At 47.5% G+C, this 19,146-nt stretch overlaps 1 protein-coding gene across 1 annotated transcript in view; it reads left to right on the top strand.

Annotated features, from left to right (window-relative positions):
* Positions 1-19,146, top strand: part of LOC141175707 (DNA topoisomerase I, mitochondrial-like) — a 104,106-nt gene that overhangs the window by 22,075 nt on the left and 62,885 nt on the right. Inside the window, exons 6-7 of the mRNA XM_073659628.1 lie at positions 7,743-7,870; positions 15,843-15,958. Coding sequence (XP_073515729.1) covers positions 7,743-7,870; positions 15,843-15,958 — 244 coding nt within the window. The remainder of the gene's footprint in view (positions 1-7,742; positions 7,871-15,842; positions 15,959-19,146) is intronic.

Raw genomic sequence — 19,146 nt, 5'->3', positions numbered from 1 at the left:
CATGTGCACTACCGCTCCCATAGACCCATAAATGATTGGGGTGGTCTCACATGTGCATTACAGCTCCCATAGACCCATAAATGATTGGGGTGGTCTCACATGTGCATCACCCCTCTCATAGACCCGTAAATGATTGGGGTGGTCTCACATGTGCATTACTGCTCCCATAGACCCATAAATGATTGGGGTGGTCACACGTGTGCATTACCATTCCCATAGACCTGTAAATGATTGGGGTGGTCTCACATGTGCATTACCGCTCCCATAGACCCATAGATGATTGGGGTGGTCACACGTGTGCATTACCGTTCCCATAGACCCATAAATGATTGGGGAGGTCACACGTGTGCATTACCGTTCCCATAGACCCATAAATGATTGGGATGGTCTCACGTGTGCATTACAGTTCCCATAGACCCATAAATGATTGGGGTGGTCTCACATGTGCATTACAGCTCCCATAGACCCATAAATGATTGGGGTGGTCTCACATGTGCATTACCCCTCCCATAGACCCGTAAATGATTGGGGTGGTCTCACATGTGCATTACTGCTCCCATAGACCCATAAATGATTGGGGTGGTCTCACATGTGCGTTACCGCTCCCATAGACCCATAGATGATTGGGGTGGTCACACGTGTGCATTACCGTTCCCATAGACCCATAAATGATTGGGGTGGTCACACATGTGCACTACCGCTCCCATAGACCCATAAATGATTGGGGTGGTCTCACATGTGCATTACAGCTCCCATAGACCCATAAATGATTGGGGTGGTCTCACATGTGCATCACCCCTCCCATAGACCCGTAAATGATTGGGGTGGTCTCACATGTGCATTACTGCTCCCATAGACCCATAAATGATTGGGGTGGTCACACGTGTGCATTACCATTCCCATAGACCTGTAAATGATTGGGGTGGTCTCACATGTGCATTACCGCTCCCATAGACCCATAGATGATTGGGGTGGTCACACGTGTGCATTACCGTTCCCATAGACCCATAAATGATTGGGGAGGTCACACGTGTGCATTACCGCTCCCATAAATGATTGGGGTAGTCACACGTGTGCATTACCGTTCCCATAGACCCATAAATGATTGGGGTGGTCACACATGTGCACTACCGCTCCCATAGACCCATAAATGATTGGGGTGGTCACACATGTGCACTACCGCTCACATAGGCCTATAAATGATTGGGGTGGTCACACATGTGCACTACCGCCCCCATAGACCCATAAATGATTGGGGTGGTCACACATGAGCATTACCGCTCCGGACTCACCCCCTGGGCCGTGGGGCACTCTGAGCTGGGCAATAGGGAGACGCTGGGGGGTAGTGGTGGCGACCTGGTTCCGTGGCTCAGGGTGGTCAGACCAGTGGTAGTCTATGTGCTGTAGGTAATGTCCGACTATGCCACCCGTGGATTGCGGCTATTATGAACCGCCGCTGCAAGGCAGACCGCTGAGGCTGATGGTGTAGGCAGCTGAGGTAGTGTAACTCCCCATGGGAAGAGTGCAGCCCCAGGGCAGTGTAGTGGATGGTGGGGGTGATGGTGCAGGGAGTCCCAGTACGGTTAGTGCTGGCGAAGCAAAAAGCACAAAAACAACGTGTTGCAGTCCAGGGTCTTTTACTCACAGTTCGTATATTCCCAGTCACTTCTGTCAGCAATGACCGCCCAAGCCGTGCTGCGTCCACCAGGTGAGGGGCTTGGTCAACCCCATATTCAGGAATATGGCACAGGACCCCCTTCTATCCTTTCTCTGGCCTGCCCCACCAGTGACCAACTTTTGTCCAGCTACCGCGGATCTGCGCGGGTAAACGTGGGCCCCGTTCCCCTTCCTTTCTGTTTCTGTTCCTTTCTGTTTCTGTTCCTTCCATCTGGCTCCGGCCTTCACCCTAGGCCTGCCTCGTTGAGCTGGGCCCAGACTGAGCCATAGCCCCCTGTCAGCCCTCTCTGGCAGCCCTCTCTGGCTGAACTCCTTCTCTCACTCCACTGACTGAACTTCTCTCAGAACCAAGATGGTGCCCACCTTATATACCCTCCCCTAGTGTGTGAGCTCGGGTGACCAGCAACCAATGAGCTCCTATCTATGCTCAGAAACCGTCCCCTTCTGCTACTACATCACTGAGTATTCCTCCCCCCTCCCCACTCCAGCCAGGAACATGGTCTGTCGTGCCTGCATTACTGTACTAATGGGAGCACCGTTGAGCTGTCCCCCGGAAATGGGGTGTGTGTGATGCATGCAGCTAACTGGGCCCTGGTCCATACTCCATCCTTACCCGGGAGTGGAATACCACACCTCTGGCAGAGGTGCAATACCCCTGTAGCGGCCGAACCCTCGGGGCGCTACATTCCCCCTTGGAAAATCACAGCACGTCCTCGGGCTGGAAAAGAGCAAAGACATTTGATTACAAGACATGCAAAACTTTTTACAGTAGAAAACGGACGACATTGTTCAATTCCCTTTATGGGGAAACACTTTTCTTTGTCATAGTTAATACTACCGGAACTCTTTTGTCATATAAAACATCATATAAAACATTTGTATTATCACCTAGCAGCATATAAAACTTTTTCATATAAAACATTTTTTAAGTAAGACATATTCTTGTGTACTGGCCGCGGTGCAACTTGCGACCAGATGTTCATTCTTCTTAAAGGGACAACAGTCCAGCAAATTTGTCTTGAGGTAGACGTTGCAGTCTTTTTATAAAACCAGTAGGGGGCGCTTTAGGAAGCGCAACTATCTACAGGGACGGCCGTTCAGTCCTCGGCCAGTTTGGGAAGGAGATGGCTGTTCTCAGTCCCCAGCCAGATTAAGGAAGAGGGATGGCTGCTCTCAGTCCTCAGCCAGATTTAGGAAAGGGGGCAACCTTGACAGGTAACAGTTCCAACAGGGACCACACACTCAGTGGAAACAGTCCCACAACAGTTCCTTTTACCCTGACTGGTAACTATATACAGTCACACTCTACCGTTTACTGGTAACGGTGTACTCCTGATGCTACTTGCTCCTCCTGGTCGTCTTCAGGCCCGTCCGGGCCCTCTTGGTACTCTGGATCTGAGTAGTGCTGTTCCTCCTCCTCTACTACTCTATGGACGTGGGGGGCGTACCATCCCTTCACGCCCTGGTGTCGGGTGTAGGACACCACGTCGCCAGGATACAGATCCCACCCTCAATGACCTTCTGGCAGGTGGCTCTCGACGTCCCTCCGGGTCACAAAGACGTCGCTGATGGTCCCAGGATCTTTGAAGCCCCAGCCGCGCTCCATTTGAAATTTCACCACGGTCCCGGTGACTCTGGGACCGCTGGCGGCTCGGGGTTTCTGTCGGGCCATCCTTTTCTGCTCTGCACTTCACACCTGGAGCCGCTCTTGCCACGCCGTTCTCGCCGCTCTCTCTCAAACATCTCCAACTGCTGACGGCAGGACTCTCGTCGACGGGCTGCGTCCGCCCGGGTTTCTTGGGTGAACCCCATCAGACTTTCTCCGGTGGGGTCCCATTCGAACTGGGTATCCTCGAGCGGGGGCTGGACAATGTCCCTGGGCTCCGGAACCGATATCAGGGGTTCAGGTGCAGCTCTGGCCTCCGCAGACAGGTTTCTCTGGAGGCGGGGGTTGACATACTCGGGCAGCCAGATGAAGGGCTGCCCGTCCGGCCCGGTGTGCTGGGCGAACAAGTCCGCGCCCAGGGACGGTATGGCAGGGGGCACCGGTGGGGGAGCGGCGCCCGGGGGCACTCGGCCTTGCGACCAGGCCGGTGGTCGTCTTCCGGTCGTGCCCATGAGTGGCACAGCCGAGGCCAGGGGCGCTGGCGAGGTAGCGGCGCCCAGAGGTCTTAGGCCTTGCGTCCTGGCCTGTGGCGTCTGTTTCTTTATCGCGCCCGAGGTTAAAGGGCACGGCGCGGGGCGGAGCGTGACAGCAGCGCTTGCAGCCTGAGGCCTAGCTGGTAGCGGCGGAGGCGTGGTGACAGGTACGGTCCCCGGGGCTTCGGGCTTCGCAACGGGAGGCTGAGGCAGGCTCGTGGCTTCAGGGCTGGGGGTGGTGACGTCCCTGTTACCTGCCTCGGTCGTTGCAGCCTCCTCCGCGGCGTCGCCCCCGGACTCCGATCCTCCTTCACCGTCCTCTGAGACAGGCGTGCTGCTGGGCGGTGGTAGCGCCTCCTGCGGTCGGGCCACGGCTTGCCGGGCCAACTCCTCCTTCCACCCGGCGATCACATCCCGCTGCGCCCGGACCATCCTCCGGTCCAGTTCCTCTAGCGCAGCTTGTGCACGCTCCGGATCCCTGGGGAGCTGTGCTAGCAGCTCCGCGAAGCTGCAGGGTGGCTCGGCCTGCAGCAGGCCACGCGCCAGGGTACTGGTGCTGCTCTCTCCTTCCATTCCCGGGTGCGGTCCGTACAGACTGATCCAGACCGCACCCTGCCCCACAGTTTTCTTCTCTTTCCGCCCCCATTGGGGGTGGTCTTGGGGCAATCTGCTGACAATCACTTTCAGGGGCAGCCCCCCCCACCTTGATGGACATCTCCACAGCCGCGCTCATGGCTGTTGGGGGTGGGCTCCTTCTTTGGCGCCATTCTGGGACCTAGCCCACGATGGGAGGTGGCTTCCTCTGGTCTTTTGGCGCGCACATTATGGCGCTCGTTCTTCTGGGGCGGGCGCCATCTTTAGTACAGTGAAACAGTCTCTTTTCAGGCGTGCAATACCCGTTTGTGGCGGGTTGGTCATGATCCTGCCGACTACGCCAAAGCTGACTCGCCCCCTGGGCCGTGGGGCACTCAGAGCCGGGCAATAGGGAGACGCTGGGGGGTAGTGGTGGCAACCCGGTTCCGTGGCTCAGGGTGGTCAGACCAGTGGTAGTCTATGTGCTGTAGGTAATGTCCGACTACGCCACCCGTGGATTGCGGCTATTATGAACCGCCGCTGCAAGGCAGACCGCTGAGGCTGATGGTGTAGGCAGCTGAGGTAGTGTAACTCCCCACGGGAAGAGTGCAGCCCCAGGGCAGTGTAGTGGATGGTGGGGGTGATGGTGCAGGGAGTCCCAGTACCGTTAGTGCTGGCGAAGCAAAAAGCACAAAGACAACGTGTTGCAGTCCAGGGTCTTTTACTCACAGTTCGTATATTCCCAGTCACTTCTGTCAGCAATGACCGCCCAAGCCGTGCTGCGTCCACCAGGTGAGGGGCTCGGTCAACACCCAGGCAGTTCAGGAATATGGCACAGGACCCCCTTCTATCCTTTCTCTGGCCTGCCCCACCAGTGACCAACTTTTTGTCCAGCTGCCGCGGATCTGCGCAGGTAAACGTGGGCCCCGTTCCCCGCTGTCCTATATGGTGCCTTCCTAGCAGGTTTGGTGAGGTGTCGCACCAATAAATGATCACGACCTCCGGTCTTTGGCTGAGGGTAGATTCTCCTCCACCAACTTGGGATCCGGTACCCTTAATCTGCCTGACCCTTCACCCGGTATTCTCATGGGCTCTTAGGGTCCCTTCTGCCTTCTTGTTTCTGAGCCCTTCTACACTTTGGGTACTTCTCTTTTCTTTGCTGTTCCTTTCTGTTTCTGTTCCTTTCTGTTCCTTTCTGTTTCTGTTCCTTCCTTCTGGCTCCGGCCTTCACCCTAGGCCTGCCTCGTGGAGCTGGGCCCAGACTGAGCCATAGCCCCCTGGCAGCCCTCTCTGGCTGAACTCCTTCTCTCACTCCACTGACTGAACTTCTCCTCTCAGAACTAAGATGGTGCCCACCTTATATACCCTCCCCTAGTGTGTGAGCTCGGGTGACCAGCAACCAATGAGCTCCTATCTATGCTCAGAAACCGTCCCCTTCTGCTCCTATATCACTGGGTATTCCTCCCCCCTCCCCACTCCAGCCAGGGACATGGTCTGTCGTGCCTGCATTACTGTACTAATGGGAGCACCGTTGAGCTGTCCCCCGGAAATGGGGTGTGTGTGATGCATGCAGCTAACTGGGCCCTGGTCCATACTCCATCCTTACCTGGGAGTGGAATACCACACCTCTGTAGCGGCCGAACCCTCGGGGCGCTACACTCCCATAGCCCCATAAATGATTTGGGGAGGTCTCACATGTGCATTACCGCTCCCATAGACCCATAAATGATTTGGGGTGGTCTCACATGTGCATTACCGCTCCCATAGACCCATAAATGATTGCGGTGGTCACGCTTGTGCACTACCGCTCCCATAGACCAGTAAATGATTGGGGTGGTCACACGTGTGCATTACCGCTCCCATAGACCCATAAATGATTGGGGTGGTCACACATGTGCATTACCGCTCCCATAGACCCATAAATGATTGGGGTGGTCACACATGTGCATTACCGCTCCCATAGACCCATAAATGATTGGGGTGGTCTCACATGTGCGTTACCGCTCCTGTAGACCCATAGATGATTGGGGTGGTCACATGTGTGCATTACCGTTCCCATAGACCCATAAATGATTTGGGGTGGTCACACATGTGCACTTCCGCTCCCATAGACCCATAAATGATTGGGGTGGTCACACATGTGCACTACCGCTCCCATAAATGATTGGGGTAGTCACACGTGTGCATTACCGTTCCCATAGACCCAAAAATGATTTGGGGTGGTCACACATGTGCACTACCGCTCCCATAGACCCATAAATGATTGGGGTGGTCACACATGTGCACTACCGCTCCCATAGACCCATAAATGATTGGGCTGGTCACACATGTTCACTACCGCTCCCATAGACCCATAAATGATTGGGGTGGTCACACATGTGCACTGCCGCTCCCATAGACCCATAAATGATTGGGGTGGTCACAAGTGTGCATTACCGTTCCCATAGACCCATAAATGATTGGGGTGGTCACACGTGTGCATTACTGCTCCTAAATAAGTGAATTGAGTGATTTAAAAAAAATACTGCTCCTATAGAAGTGAACAGAGCGATGGTCACGCATGTGCACTGCCACTGCATACACATTGGACTGTGGGATCCCCGTTCTTGAAATTGATGGGGTCCCAATGGTTGGACCCCCACTGATCATACATTAAAGGGTGTGTACAGAATTAGTAAAGTATGGCTGCTTATTTAAAAAAAAAAAAAAAAAAACAGCACTGCGCCTCTACAGGATGAGTCTGGTATTGCGTCTCCGCTCTATCGAACTGACCGTAGCTGACGCGTAATATCACATTGCTCCGATTTCTTACCATGTAGAGTATTAGAGGATGGATATGCCTCTTCTCACGGTGCTTATTTCTATTGCTAAAATTGTGCAGGAAGCCTGTCGGAGATTTCCAAAAATATATCCGTAATACACCGTACTATGGTGTCGGAAATAAATATTACCCCACACACACACACACTGTCCGCTCTCGTAATTGCTCGTCGCTCCTTCGCCTTCTGTGTTCCCCGGCTGTCAGTCTCCCTTCCAGATCACCAAGTTGCTTTTTCCTTGTGAATAAAGATTGATGCCGGGAGTCTCCAGGGGCCGTCCAGCAGCCGAGACCCCGAGATCCCTCGCTTTAACCAGTCACCTTCAATTTTCCACTTTTCACAGATAAGGCGACCTGTGGGATTTCTATTCCTACCTCTATAAAAAATTTATGGCGGACGGCGGAGGATGGAGGGGAGGCTGAAAGTGACCCGATAACAGAACCATTAAGATACAGCAGTCGTAAAGTCTACCTTCTCCATCCATTACACTCCTTCTTCTTCTTCTTCTTACCTCTCTTTATTTTATTTTTTAAGAAAAAGATAAAGAAAGAAGTGAAGAACGAGGGTGAGAAAAAGCTGAAGAAAACCAAAGAGGAAAAGGAAGCCGCCATTGCTCTTAAGGTGAAGAAGAAGGAAGAGGAGGAGCAGGCGCGATGGAGATGGTAAAGACCACGCACCATAGTCCAATTGTGTAGGAAATGGGGAAATTGGAGCAAATTGTAGACTTCCCAAAGTTCCCATCTAGTCCTAGTGTAAGGAACGGACCTCGATTGGAGTAGTTGTATTGCAACCACTAGGGGCAACACCAGCAGGTTGCCTAGTCAAGATAAGCCTGGAATCGGTACACAGGAACAGCAGTATAGTCTTGAAGGATTGAGCAGGTTGCAAGGTAAGGAAAAGCCAGGAATCTGTACACAGGAACAGCAGTATAGTCTTGAAGGATTGAGCAGGTTGCAAGGTAAGGAAAAGCCAGGAATCTGTACACGGGAACAGCAGTATAGTCTTGAAGGATTGAGCAGGTTGCAAGGCAAGGAAAAGCCTGGAATCGGTACACAGGAACAGCAGTATAGTCTTGAAGGATTGAGCAGGTTGCAAGGTAAGGAAAAGCCTGGAATTGGGAACAGCAGTATAGTCTTGTATGAGGCAGCAGCTTGAAGGGAAAGCTTTACTAAAGGCTGGGAGCTCAATAACCTCGCAAGGAAGGAGGTGCCAGGCAAGGTTTAAAATAGGGTGTTCAATCAGGAACTCATAGGGTGGAGCTACTCAGGAACAGCACAGGTACTAGAATCTAGGTTAGCAGGAACTGTCCAGCAAGCTGAATAGCTCAGAGGGAAGAGCTGCCGCCTGGTGCACAAGAGCTGCTTGGATCGAGTCCTGACACCTAGAACTATTGTTGTTTTCACTTATCGCTTTATGGGCAAACTAAATTTGGGGCATACCTCCTTCCTACTCTGCCAAATGGGAGAACCGTCCAGATCCCAAGCCAGTCTACAACAGTCGTGCAGCATCCCACTGTCAGGGATGTAGCTACACTCCTAGGCTCTGGTGTCTGAGAGCCCCAAATAAGAAGACCCCAAAATTATAAATGGCACTTGGTAAATGGAGTCCTTTTAGAGATATTGCAAACTTAGAGAGTCTGTCAGTACTAAGTGACTGTTCAAACCAAGCACATGCGCTCAGTGCACCCTTGGTGTGACCAAACCATTGATCACAACTTTCCACCTGTGTATTCTCTATGTATCTTTGCCCTCCTCTTCCAGCTCTGGCTTTACAGGAGAAAAAGGCAAAGATAAATGGAAAACAAGTAGGTGGCAATGTGAATGGAGTGGCTCGGTCACACCAAGGGTGCACTGAGTGATTGTGCTTGGTTTGAACAGTCATTTTCTGCCGACAGTCCCTCTTTAAAGTTCTTTGGCTCAAGTGATAGATTTTTAAAACGCCCCATATATTACACATCGTTTAGGGCCCGATTCATCAAAAAAGTTTGTGTGTAAATGCAGCCTATTCATGTTGGATTTTTGCTAGCAAATTACAAGTGACTTTTCCAGTTTAATGTAAGTTATGCATAAAATGTCAATAATATATATTTTTTTGTTTTAAACATTTCTAAATCTCCTGCGACTCGTGGCCAAATCCTCAAATATGCGCTCAGGGCAACAGAAAAATCTTTTTTTGGGATGCGTGAGTTCAAAGTTTTTGAAGTTATTTTAGCCCTCCAGAAACAGAAGCAAACTGATGACCTTCTAGGAAGAATGACTCCTGTAACTGAACTTTTTTTTATTTTTTATTTTTTTTTTATTTTTATGCTTCCGAAATTGGTCATAGAACTGGAAATAAAATGGCCTTCTCATCGTGGTCACGTCACATGAAGCATAGTAACGACACCGCATTCTCAGTCATCACTTGCAATATTGCAGCGGGAACCTGCACAGTTGGTGTCATGTGGCCAAAGTCTCCTCCGCACAGCCCTGGTCTCAAACTTTCAAGGCTCCAGTCTCTCCCTGCAGAATAATTGACAGAAAATATCATCTCCAGGACCTGAAAAGTCTTCTGTTTGTTTCATAAGGAGAAGAATTGGTTTGCAAATGTCTGATAAGTGCACAGTAACATTTTCTTCTATGCTCTTAGGCCTTGTAAAACCAGGCAGAGAAATAACGAGAGCAATTGTTCCATTGTTCCCGTGATACTTCCCCTTTAACCGTTCGAATCAGCCGATCCCCCGGGTGCAGCGTCTGATGCACAATCAGCTGCCAGGTTTCCAGCATCGAAAATTGAACTGGCATTACCTGGCAAGTGAATGGCGCACACATCCAGAAATCCAGAAACTTGTCTGGCACCAGCCACTATTGTCTCACAGCTGAGTAAATCTCATCCAAGCAATGACTGCGGCTCAAGGATGTCTCAATGGCGGCTTCTTGTGGGATTTGTTTCCCTGATTAAATGTTTTATTGATGAGTTGGGAAAATGTTATGGTCAGGCTTTTACAATTCGCCTACCTGTTGGCATTTGGAAACTTAACTCTTACCTATGCAATTTATGCCCCTTGCTGATTTTGCTTTTTAGCATTTTTATTTTTTTTATTAGGTTCTGTTCACATCCGAGATGTGTTGGATTTATTGCATACTTTTCCCACAAGTCCAGGTACCTACCAAGCCTAAAATAAGTCAATGCCTTCTGGATGGTCTCCTGTGTGTGCCGCCAAAATGCTGGACCTCCCAGACAGAGCCAGTGTGTACAAATGCCAATCCAAAGGGTGTTCGGCAAGGTGTGGGAAAGACTAAGTGCAACACAAAGTAAATGGGGGAGGAAGCCCAAACACTAGGGAAAGGGGGAGTGGAGACCCCTATGTAAATTTAATAACACCCTGCCTACCCAACCGTCCCTATATTGGTTCCACACCAATTGCTGAGGAGGACTATAAACCCTGAATATCCCTAGAGCTTGACCCTAAATAGGGAGGGGGAGGGGTGAGCACAGGTCAGGCCCCACTACAAGCTAAAGACAACAAAATAGACAAACAAAGGGGATTAACTTAGCTTGAGCAGACACCAGAGGAGTAATGCCAACTGTCCTCCAAGGGCACCAGAGGAGAAGACAGCTAACAGCTAGTGCTGCAAAAAAGAACATAGAAGTATCACCGGCAATTGCCTGGAGCAAACTGAGTTTTTAACTCCCTTGCAAGGGTGTGTCAATCAGCAGCAGGAAGGAGGTCGCCGCTGAGTCTTAAAGGAAGAAGGATTAAGAAGGTGTCTGCAATGCCAAGTGCAAGGGGATGACTACCAAAAATTTCAAAGGCATGTGTCCGCTGCAGGAGTGCACAAAGAGGCGATTGATCGGCCATTGCTAATGGCTAGCTTAACAGAGCAGCGCTAACTTGAGGTACATGGATGGAGGACCAACTCTGATGGGGCATGTAGATGAAGGGGGGCTCAGGGCTGGTTTCAACACGCTGTGGGCCGGAACAGAGTTCTCTGCGCCCTGAAACCCCTCTTCTATAAAGGACGGAGAGTGGAGTGTTTTGTGTAGTGGAATCTGTTCTTTACTCACTGTTACTTCAGGAGTCCTCGTTACCTTCCCGTCCTCAGGACCGGTACCAGTTGCAAACAAGACAGGAGACTTGGAGTCCGGGTTAACAGGTTCATCTTTACTGTGCAATTCATTTACACACGGCTGCAGCATACAGATTGAGACAGAGTCTTTTTTTGGTGATTGTCAGGACGACACCGGCGTGATCATACAATATCCCACCGCTGCCACCAATTTGTCAGGGAATCCCACCAACACACAGTCAGGACGACACTGGGGAGATCACACAATATCTCACTGGGCCATCACGCTGTCCGTATTTCATCCGGAGTTGCGAGGACACGATCCAGACTACTCTCTACGTAGGTATCGGTAAGCGACCAGTGAGAGTATGGCTAAACACCCTGGGTTCCACAGCCTGGAAACCGTGTTTAACGCCCTCCGTACGGTCACTGTCAGCTTCACGATAGCCCAATTATTAATACTCTCTGCCACCACCGGCCTAGTTTGAAATATAACACAGGCCTGGCCGGACGCTTGCGTTTTGGTAGCGTATATGGCTTCGGGGAAGGGAACGATTACAGAACAAAAAAAACAAACTATTAAATTTTATATTTAATCCAAAAGGGAGGCAGTGTTTAGGAAAAATATATACAAGGATGTTACAAAGGGGACATTAAAATACATACGCAGTTACATAAAATAAACAGGGTAAAAAAAGAAGATAGCTTACTTACACTATACGATCGCGGAGACTATTCAATATAGTTGGAGGAGGGGCTCTCCAGATTATGCTGTTATTGAACAGGACCTGTTGCTTATAATTCTTATTTCCCCCCTGGCAATGAGTGCTCCTGTTTTCTCCATAGATTCTTTTATACCTAAGGGGAGATCTGGCCACACGCCCCTTGTGGTGACCTCATGTGGGCCGGTCTCCAGCCTGTACATTTTTATTAGAAACGCTAACTTCTGCGATAACTCATCGCTCGTTGATCGCAGAAGCTTGCAAACTACGCCATTTTTTCCCTTATGATTTTATCTTTATTTTGATATCACACTTCACATAGCTGCAGTCTGCTATTCTGGTGTTTTTGCGCTACAGCTCCCTGATTTTGGTTACAGCCCTGGAAAACTACCTACACATTCCTGGGCTGATTTGGTCACTACCCATTTGGGTATCGTTATTGACAGACGTATGGAACTCATACTATTTCATATCTAATATCGGAGCCGATCTGGCTATGGCTGGTGGCCAGGAATTGTCTGTGGGTCTCTTTGAACTTAATGAACCATTTCCTCTTTCCTCCAAACTCATTGCTTGGGAGAAGGTGTCAGTCTATCTCTGGTCTGTGTTAAGAGGAAATACATTTGCATTTTAGCTTGTGACACTTCATGTGTAAAGCCTTTTGGCTGTGGGGGATAATTTGCAGGAAGACACAGTATAATTGTCATCTCTGGACAAACACTACAGGAGAGGGCATGGGAGAAGGGCTAATATTCGGTTAATATGTCCCTGATATTAATATTTTCCTGACAGTGATCCCTTTGTTTTGTGTCCTGGCAGTCTTTGTCCCCATCCTGTCCTGAGATTCACTATCCACTTCTTCCCCTGTGACGTGGCTGACATCTTCCTCTTCTGGGAGACAGAGTCCTGATTGTCAGGCCCTCTTCCGGGCTGTGAGCCCAAGGCTGTCCCGGCGTCCAGTTGAAGCATTAGACGTGCCCCCATTCTTCTCAGGAAACGCACACTGACAGAACACTTTCCTTTCCCGCTGTATCTTCCTCTAGAACCTGTTTTCTTGCTTGTTTGTCTGCTTCCTCTCACTCCACTCTCTTTTACAGGACTTGCACCAGTCCTGTGCTGTAACGATCATGGACCCAGAGCTTACTGTGGTGTGTGAGTCACAAACTCCACACCCTGACTAACTGCCTGCAACCCGGAATATGTTTTCTATAGAACTCCTCTAACCCCTCCCAACTGGGAAATTGCCTTGTGCTGTGGGTGTATTGCATAACTACTTCTGTACTCAACCTAACTAACTTCCTGAATTAGTATCCTCCACTGTGCCTTTCCCATTTCTAACCTAAACTATGAACCCTATACTATACCTATGTCCTACACTTAACCCTATTCTTTCCCTATATGTTATACATAAGGAACACTATACATTCATTATATTACAATACATTGACTGAGCACATTAGTGCTCATAGAACTCTATGCAATTCCACATATTGAAGCAGCCACAAATCAGCACACATTTTGCACGAACACTGCTTACAGAGGGAGAGGCATATGACTGCTCCTGTCACACCCTTACATAGATATGGATTGTCTTCATGGTACAATCCTTTTAATCTGTGAGAGTTTTCCACAGGGTATAAGAGTAAAATAATTACTAAAGAAAAACATTGTGGTCAAAAGATAGAAGAACCGGTGTGAAGAGGAAGATCAAGAACCCAATGGCTTGATACTATCAAGATAACCGTGCAGAAGACCCTGGTGGACCTATCTAGAATTGCAGAAGATCGATCTTCCTACAGAGCGTTCATCCATCAAGTCTCTGAAGGCCTTTGAGTTAAATACATTTTCTGTTCAGGAAAGAGTTAAATTTGTCCTACAAATGATTAGTTTGCAGAATTCGTTGATTATTTCTTCATCAGTCCATTGTCTCCAGATTGTCTCCAGATTTTAAAGCAAATGCATGTTTTGTATCACGGACGAACAAGAGGTAAAAAGAATCGCGTCCTACAGATCTAATAAAAAAAATTAAAAAAAAATCTGACGAGGAAGAATCAGATGGACGTCGTACAGATCGGGAGGGATGGTTCACTGGTATATCCTCTAATGGGGAATGAGGATGAAGCCGAAACACAAGCTATTCATCCAGAACCGAATACTCGGGAGACCAAGGTCGGAAAATGTAATGCAACGAAAAGCGATGAGGAACATTTGTACTCGCGGTTTGATTGCATTTGTTTACAAAATCCAATTATACTGATGAGCTGATTCTAACATTTTTATTTTTACAAGTAGGACTGTACATGTAATGAGACCGCAAAGAAGCAAAAACACTTTTTTTTTTTTTTTTATGAAGTGGAATGAAACTTGCAGAAAATAATTTCTCATATCAGAGAGCTCTTCTCACACTTCTCACGCTCCGCACCACAAACGCTCAACTGGACGCCCTGGATGGAAATCAGCGGATTACTGTGGAGACCACTACTCCGACCCTGAGGTGTAATTCCCCGGGGGGGGGGGGGACAAGTAGTGCAACCATCGCTTTATTACATGGTGGTCTTCCACATCAACATGGGCGGTGTGGTGCATAATGGCACCAAGAGCACGAGCCGTCCTTTTGTCTTAACTCTCCAACTGGAGGAGAAGGTGGTTTTGAACACTCCCTTGGGGCTACGTAGAATTTTTGGATGCTACACAGGTTGCATGGCCAAAGGTCACCGCTACAGGTGTATGTCGATCTTATCCACAAGGTAACGTGACCACGACAAGCAAGTTGCCAAAAATTTGGCAAATGTTGGTTTTTTTGTGACTTGTGTGGTTCTTTGCAATGTGACCCCTTTAGCTTGCTATGTAGAGTAAAGTGATTTTTGGCCGCACAACCTGTTTTGCAGACATGTACCCCCAGCCCAAGGGTAGGACTACCCTGCAACGGGTGATGCACAACATTAAAATCTCAGCCAACTATTTTTCATGGTGTCGCGCTGCGACAGACCAGAACGGTCATGAATGTTTCCAAATATTTTCGAATGTCACAGCAACTTACTTGCCATAAACTCCAATGCAAGTTGCCTGCAATTTGCTGCAGTACTGTGGGCCAAGAGATGTTTAATGGGGCGGATGGTTGCTCATGCACCTTGTTGTTCCATTTCAAATCTATGGCACTGAAGTTGGCCGAATACATCGGCTATTTTCATGAGCGTAAAAAAAAAAGTGCATGCGCAACCAGCCGATTCCTTCGGCAAGTTCTGGCTGCCATCTTGAAGCTAGGAGAGAATGGGAAGCCTAAGTCCTTAGTTCTGGACATAGGAGGGGGTCTCAGCAGGGAGCTTTATCTAAACCGGACATGTCAAAAGTTCTGACAGATCCTCTCGCTAAATAATATGGCTTCACCGGGGAGCCGGCGCTGTCGACAGGGAGCGCAGAGGCTGCTATTTTATAGAGATGCATTTTACATTTTTGTAGATAAAGATAAATGCCTGTCAAAACAAGGATGATACTTCTGTATTGTATCTGGTAAATTAAAAATACAATGTCAGTGAATTCTTGCGATGACTGGCACCGGAGCCCTGGGTGACGCCATGGTTAATGGGTCGGGTCCTGTGTGAATACGGCTTTGGGAATTTTAGAAAATAAATAAAAATGATACGTATACGTAGGGAAAAAAAAGCTGCCCACTGGCCTGTACAGAAGCTGCCACTGATCTGAGACAATATCCCGCGGATGTGTCTGCAGAATGAAGGCTTTAGCACCGTCCAAATCTGTTTAGTCTATTTGCGAGAGGCTGTTTGTCTTCTAGATGTTTCCCAGCAGGTGGCCGGGAAAAAAAAAAAAAAGCAATAATGCTTTCCCCATATTATTCATTGCAGGTGGGAGGAAGAGAAGTATGAAGACGGTATCAAATGGAAATTTCTGGAACATAAGGGCCCCGTGTTCGCTCCACCGTATGATCCGCTGCCAAAGGATGTGAAGTTTTACTATGACGGTACGAGGCTTAAATTCCTTCCTTTCCGCATTTATCTGGGGATTTCATGCTCGGAGTAAAAGGTTTCACGGGTTTTCGTTTGTACAGATATAGATTTCTTGGTCCAGGCTCAAGTAACAGTCAAATTCCATTTATGTAACAAAACTCCATTGTGAATTTCCAACAGGTAGACTGTTTTCTAGGAGGGTTCAATGTTGGCAGATAACAGTCTGCACTTTAGTCTCTGGAGGTTAGACATGGGCAGGTAGCGCTGGCACTTATCGTTGGTAAGACATTTGCTTACCCTTGGATGAACTTTATGGGAAAAGAATTGTGCAAAGATGTTATCCAATGTAGGACAATCTTAATTATGGATTCAATGGAACGGAGATTGTGAGCATCCACTGCAAAGGAGGTAAAATAGAGCAGTGGTGACACGTGCACTTTGGTGCTTTTGCGCTCACGCGCCAGCACTTCTCCTTCCAAACTCCTCCAGGCAGGCAACTTTGCAAATGTTTTTTTACGGAAAATACTTTTATATTGTTTGCTTATGAGATGGCCATGTGTGCAGCGATCTCACATGCGAGAAAAAAAGCTCTAGGATAAGCAGAGGTGGCGCATGCGCACTGGATCACCATCCAAAAGTCTGTGGAGTCGGTTTTGCCTTTTTTCGGTTTTGCCTTTTTTCGGTTTTGCCTTTTTTCGGTTTTGCCTTTTTTCGGTTTTGCCTTTTTTCGGTTTTGCCTTTTTTCGGTTTTGCCTTTTTTCAGTTTTGCCTTTTTTCAGTTTTGCCTTTTTTCAGTTTTGCCTTTTTTCAGTTTTGCCTTTTTTCAGTTTTGCCTTTTTTCAGTTTTGCAGTTTGGTTTTTTCGTTGTCTCATTTTTTTGTTTTTTTTGTTTAATTTTTACGTCTTTTTTTTCTTCTGCAGCAGAGCTAAATGAGCAGTGTAACTGACTTGATATCTGTCAGTCCCAGTAGCCACCATTGTTCCCTTCATGCTTCTCCAGAAAGGCTATTTTATAAATGTTTTTTCGTTAATCGAAAAATAAATTATATATATATATATATATATATATATATATATATATATATATATATATATATATATATATACATACATACATACATACATACATACATACATACATACATACATACATACATACATACATACATACATACATACATACACACACTTATATACAGACCAGAGAAACCTGACCAGCACCTCCTAATGTGAACTGGTGCCAGCTGCTGTAACTATAAAATATATCAAAAGAATGCATCAGCACTCCATATGGCCAAGATATGTCTTTACAATGAAAATATTAGATCTAAACTGTTTTGCTCAGCAACAAGTACTTACAAACAATGAAGGTTTTTAGTGCATAAATTGGCCAATTCGTGTGTGCCCATCAACCACGGCAAGGTAACCTCCCCCTGATGGGTAACTACTCTGCCTTACATGCCTCTTTTGGGCTACAAGCCTACAACTAAACGGACAAACATGTCTTCTTCCGGGCTAAAAACACCTACATTTAAATTATATATATATATATATATATATATATATATATATATATATATATATATATATATATAATAAATAATATAGAGAGAGAGAGAGATTTCTATCCCACAGTTTTTTTTTGTGCATATGAGCTAGCTGAACACTATGGCTCTCTCAGTATACCATAGACTTGAATGGTGCTCTAAAGCGCATGCGCCATCTCTGCTGTTTTCAAATTCCTTCACATAAGAAACTTAGTAAATGGTTTTGATTATAAATATACCACCATTTTTTCTTTTTTTTGCACGTATGAGCTAGCGGAACACTGCATTTGGTGATCTCGTAAATTCCAAGGACCATGAATGGTTCTCCACTGCTCATGTGCCACCACTGCTCCTTTTTAAACTTTCAATTTTTTTTTTTCAATTAAAAAATATTTCCTACAGTGTGTTTTTTTTCTGATACAGAAATTGCTGAACACCGTTCTTGGCTATTTATCAGTCCTATAGACTTTGAATGGTGCGCTAGTGTGCATGCGCCACATCTGCTCTTTTCAAGCTTTCTGCATATTGTAATGATTTACCCTCTCAAGCATCAAGTAGTGTTCACACAGGCAATGCTGGTTGATTCAAACGTGCAGTTTTATTACTTTCCTTAAACTCCAAAGGATTCAAAACAAAAAAAAACTGCTCTTCTAGGCACAAAGGTATCACAGCAAAAAGTTCATTCAGCAGGCACATATGTCAGGGCAGGCTCACCTGAACAGATAACAGTCCTTTCCCGAGGAGCAAACTCAATATACAGAAGAGGCACAGTCCTACCAGCCAGTCTCTGTATCCCCTTCAGCCTGAGCTCCAACAGCTTCCAGCGCCAAACATAAGTGTTCAACTCTGGGCACAGTTCACATTGAACAGGGGGCAGCTTCCACACCATTCTCGGCAGCTCCAACACACAGACTGCTCAGCTTTCCTAGCTGGTCTTTGCAGTCTGCATTTAGAGAGAGCCTCCGGAACTTCTCTCTCTCTCAGCTACATCTCACATTTTGGATGGTCACTCACCAGCAGCACACTAGAATCTGCTTCATTCAGCAAACTTGCGCATCTAGTCAACACAAAAGTAAAAAGCCAGGCTGGTGCATCTAATCAAGACCTGCAGTGCTAGAATTTAACCCAGTCTCTCCTGGCTTTGCTACACAAGTAACCTCCTTGCAAATGACCTTGATTAAAGATATCCTACAATTTCCTTCTGCAGCCAAGATATAGTTGAGCATTGTACTTAACGGACCAAGCCCCGGGCAGCATGAATCAGAGTCTAGCTGCACAATTGCAGCCCAGTATATTTTGCTCGGAAATACTCCGACGTTCCAGAAAAATAAACTTTAAAGATCTTGCAAGGAATCACAGCCGGGCTCTTTCCAGCGCCATTGCAGGTGATTGACAGGTCTGTCCTGATGTCATCTGCAGCACCACTGGGAAGAGCCATCCATGTGTCCCCTCCCTTCAACCTGACCTTGGTAGACCCAAACCGACAAGATTTGATCATGACTATTTGTAAGATTATAACCAGTGTGTCATATAATATTTTGTTAAATTTATATATATTTTTAATTGCTAAATAGTTGAAGCAGAAAAGAAAATGGCGAACTGTGCACAAAAACACGCTCCTGACGCACAAGCGATTATAGCCTTAGTGCATTAAC

This window comes from Phyllobates terribilis, unplaced genomic scaffold (genome assembly GCF_046119375.1).
Source record: "Phyllobates terribilis strain yellow unplaced genomic scaffold, ASM4611937v1 Scaffold_14__1_contigs__length_39327217, whole genome shotgun sequence".
Classification (NCBI taxonomy): Eukaryota; Metazoa; Chordata; class Amphibia; order Anura; family Dendrobatidae; genus Phyllobates; species Phyllobates terribilis.
Note: the sequence above shows the minus strand (reverse complement) of the source record. Positions and strands in the feature narration are given on the sequence as shown.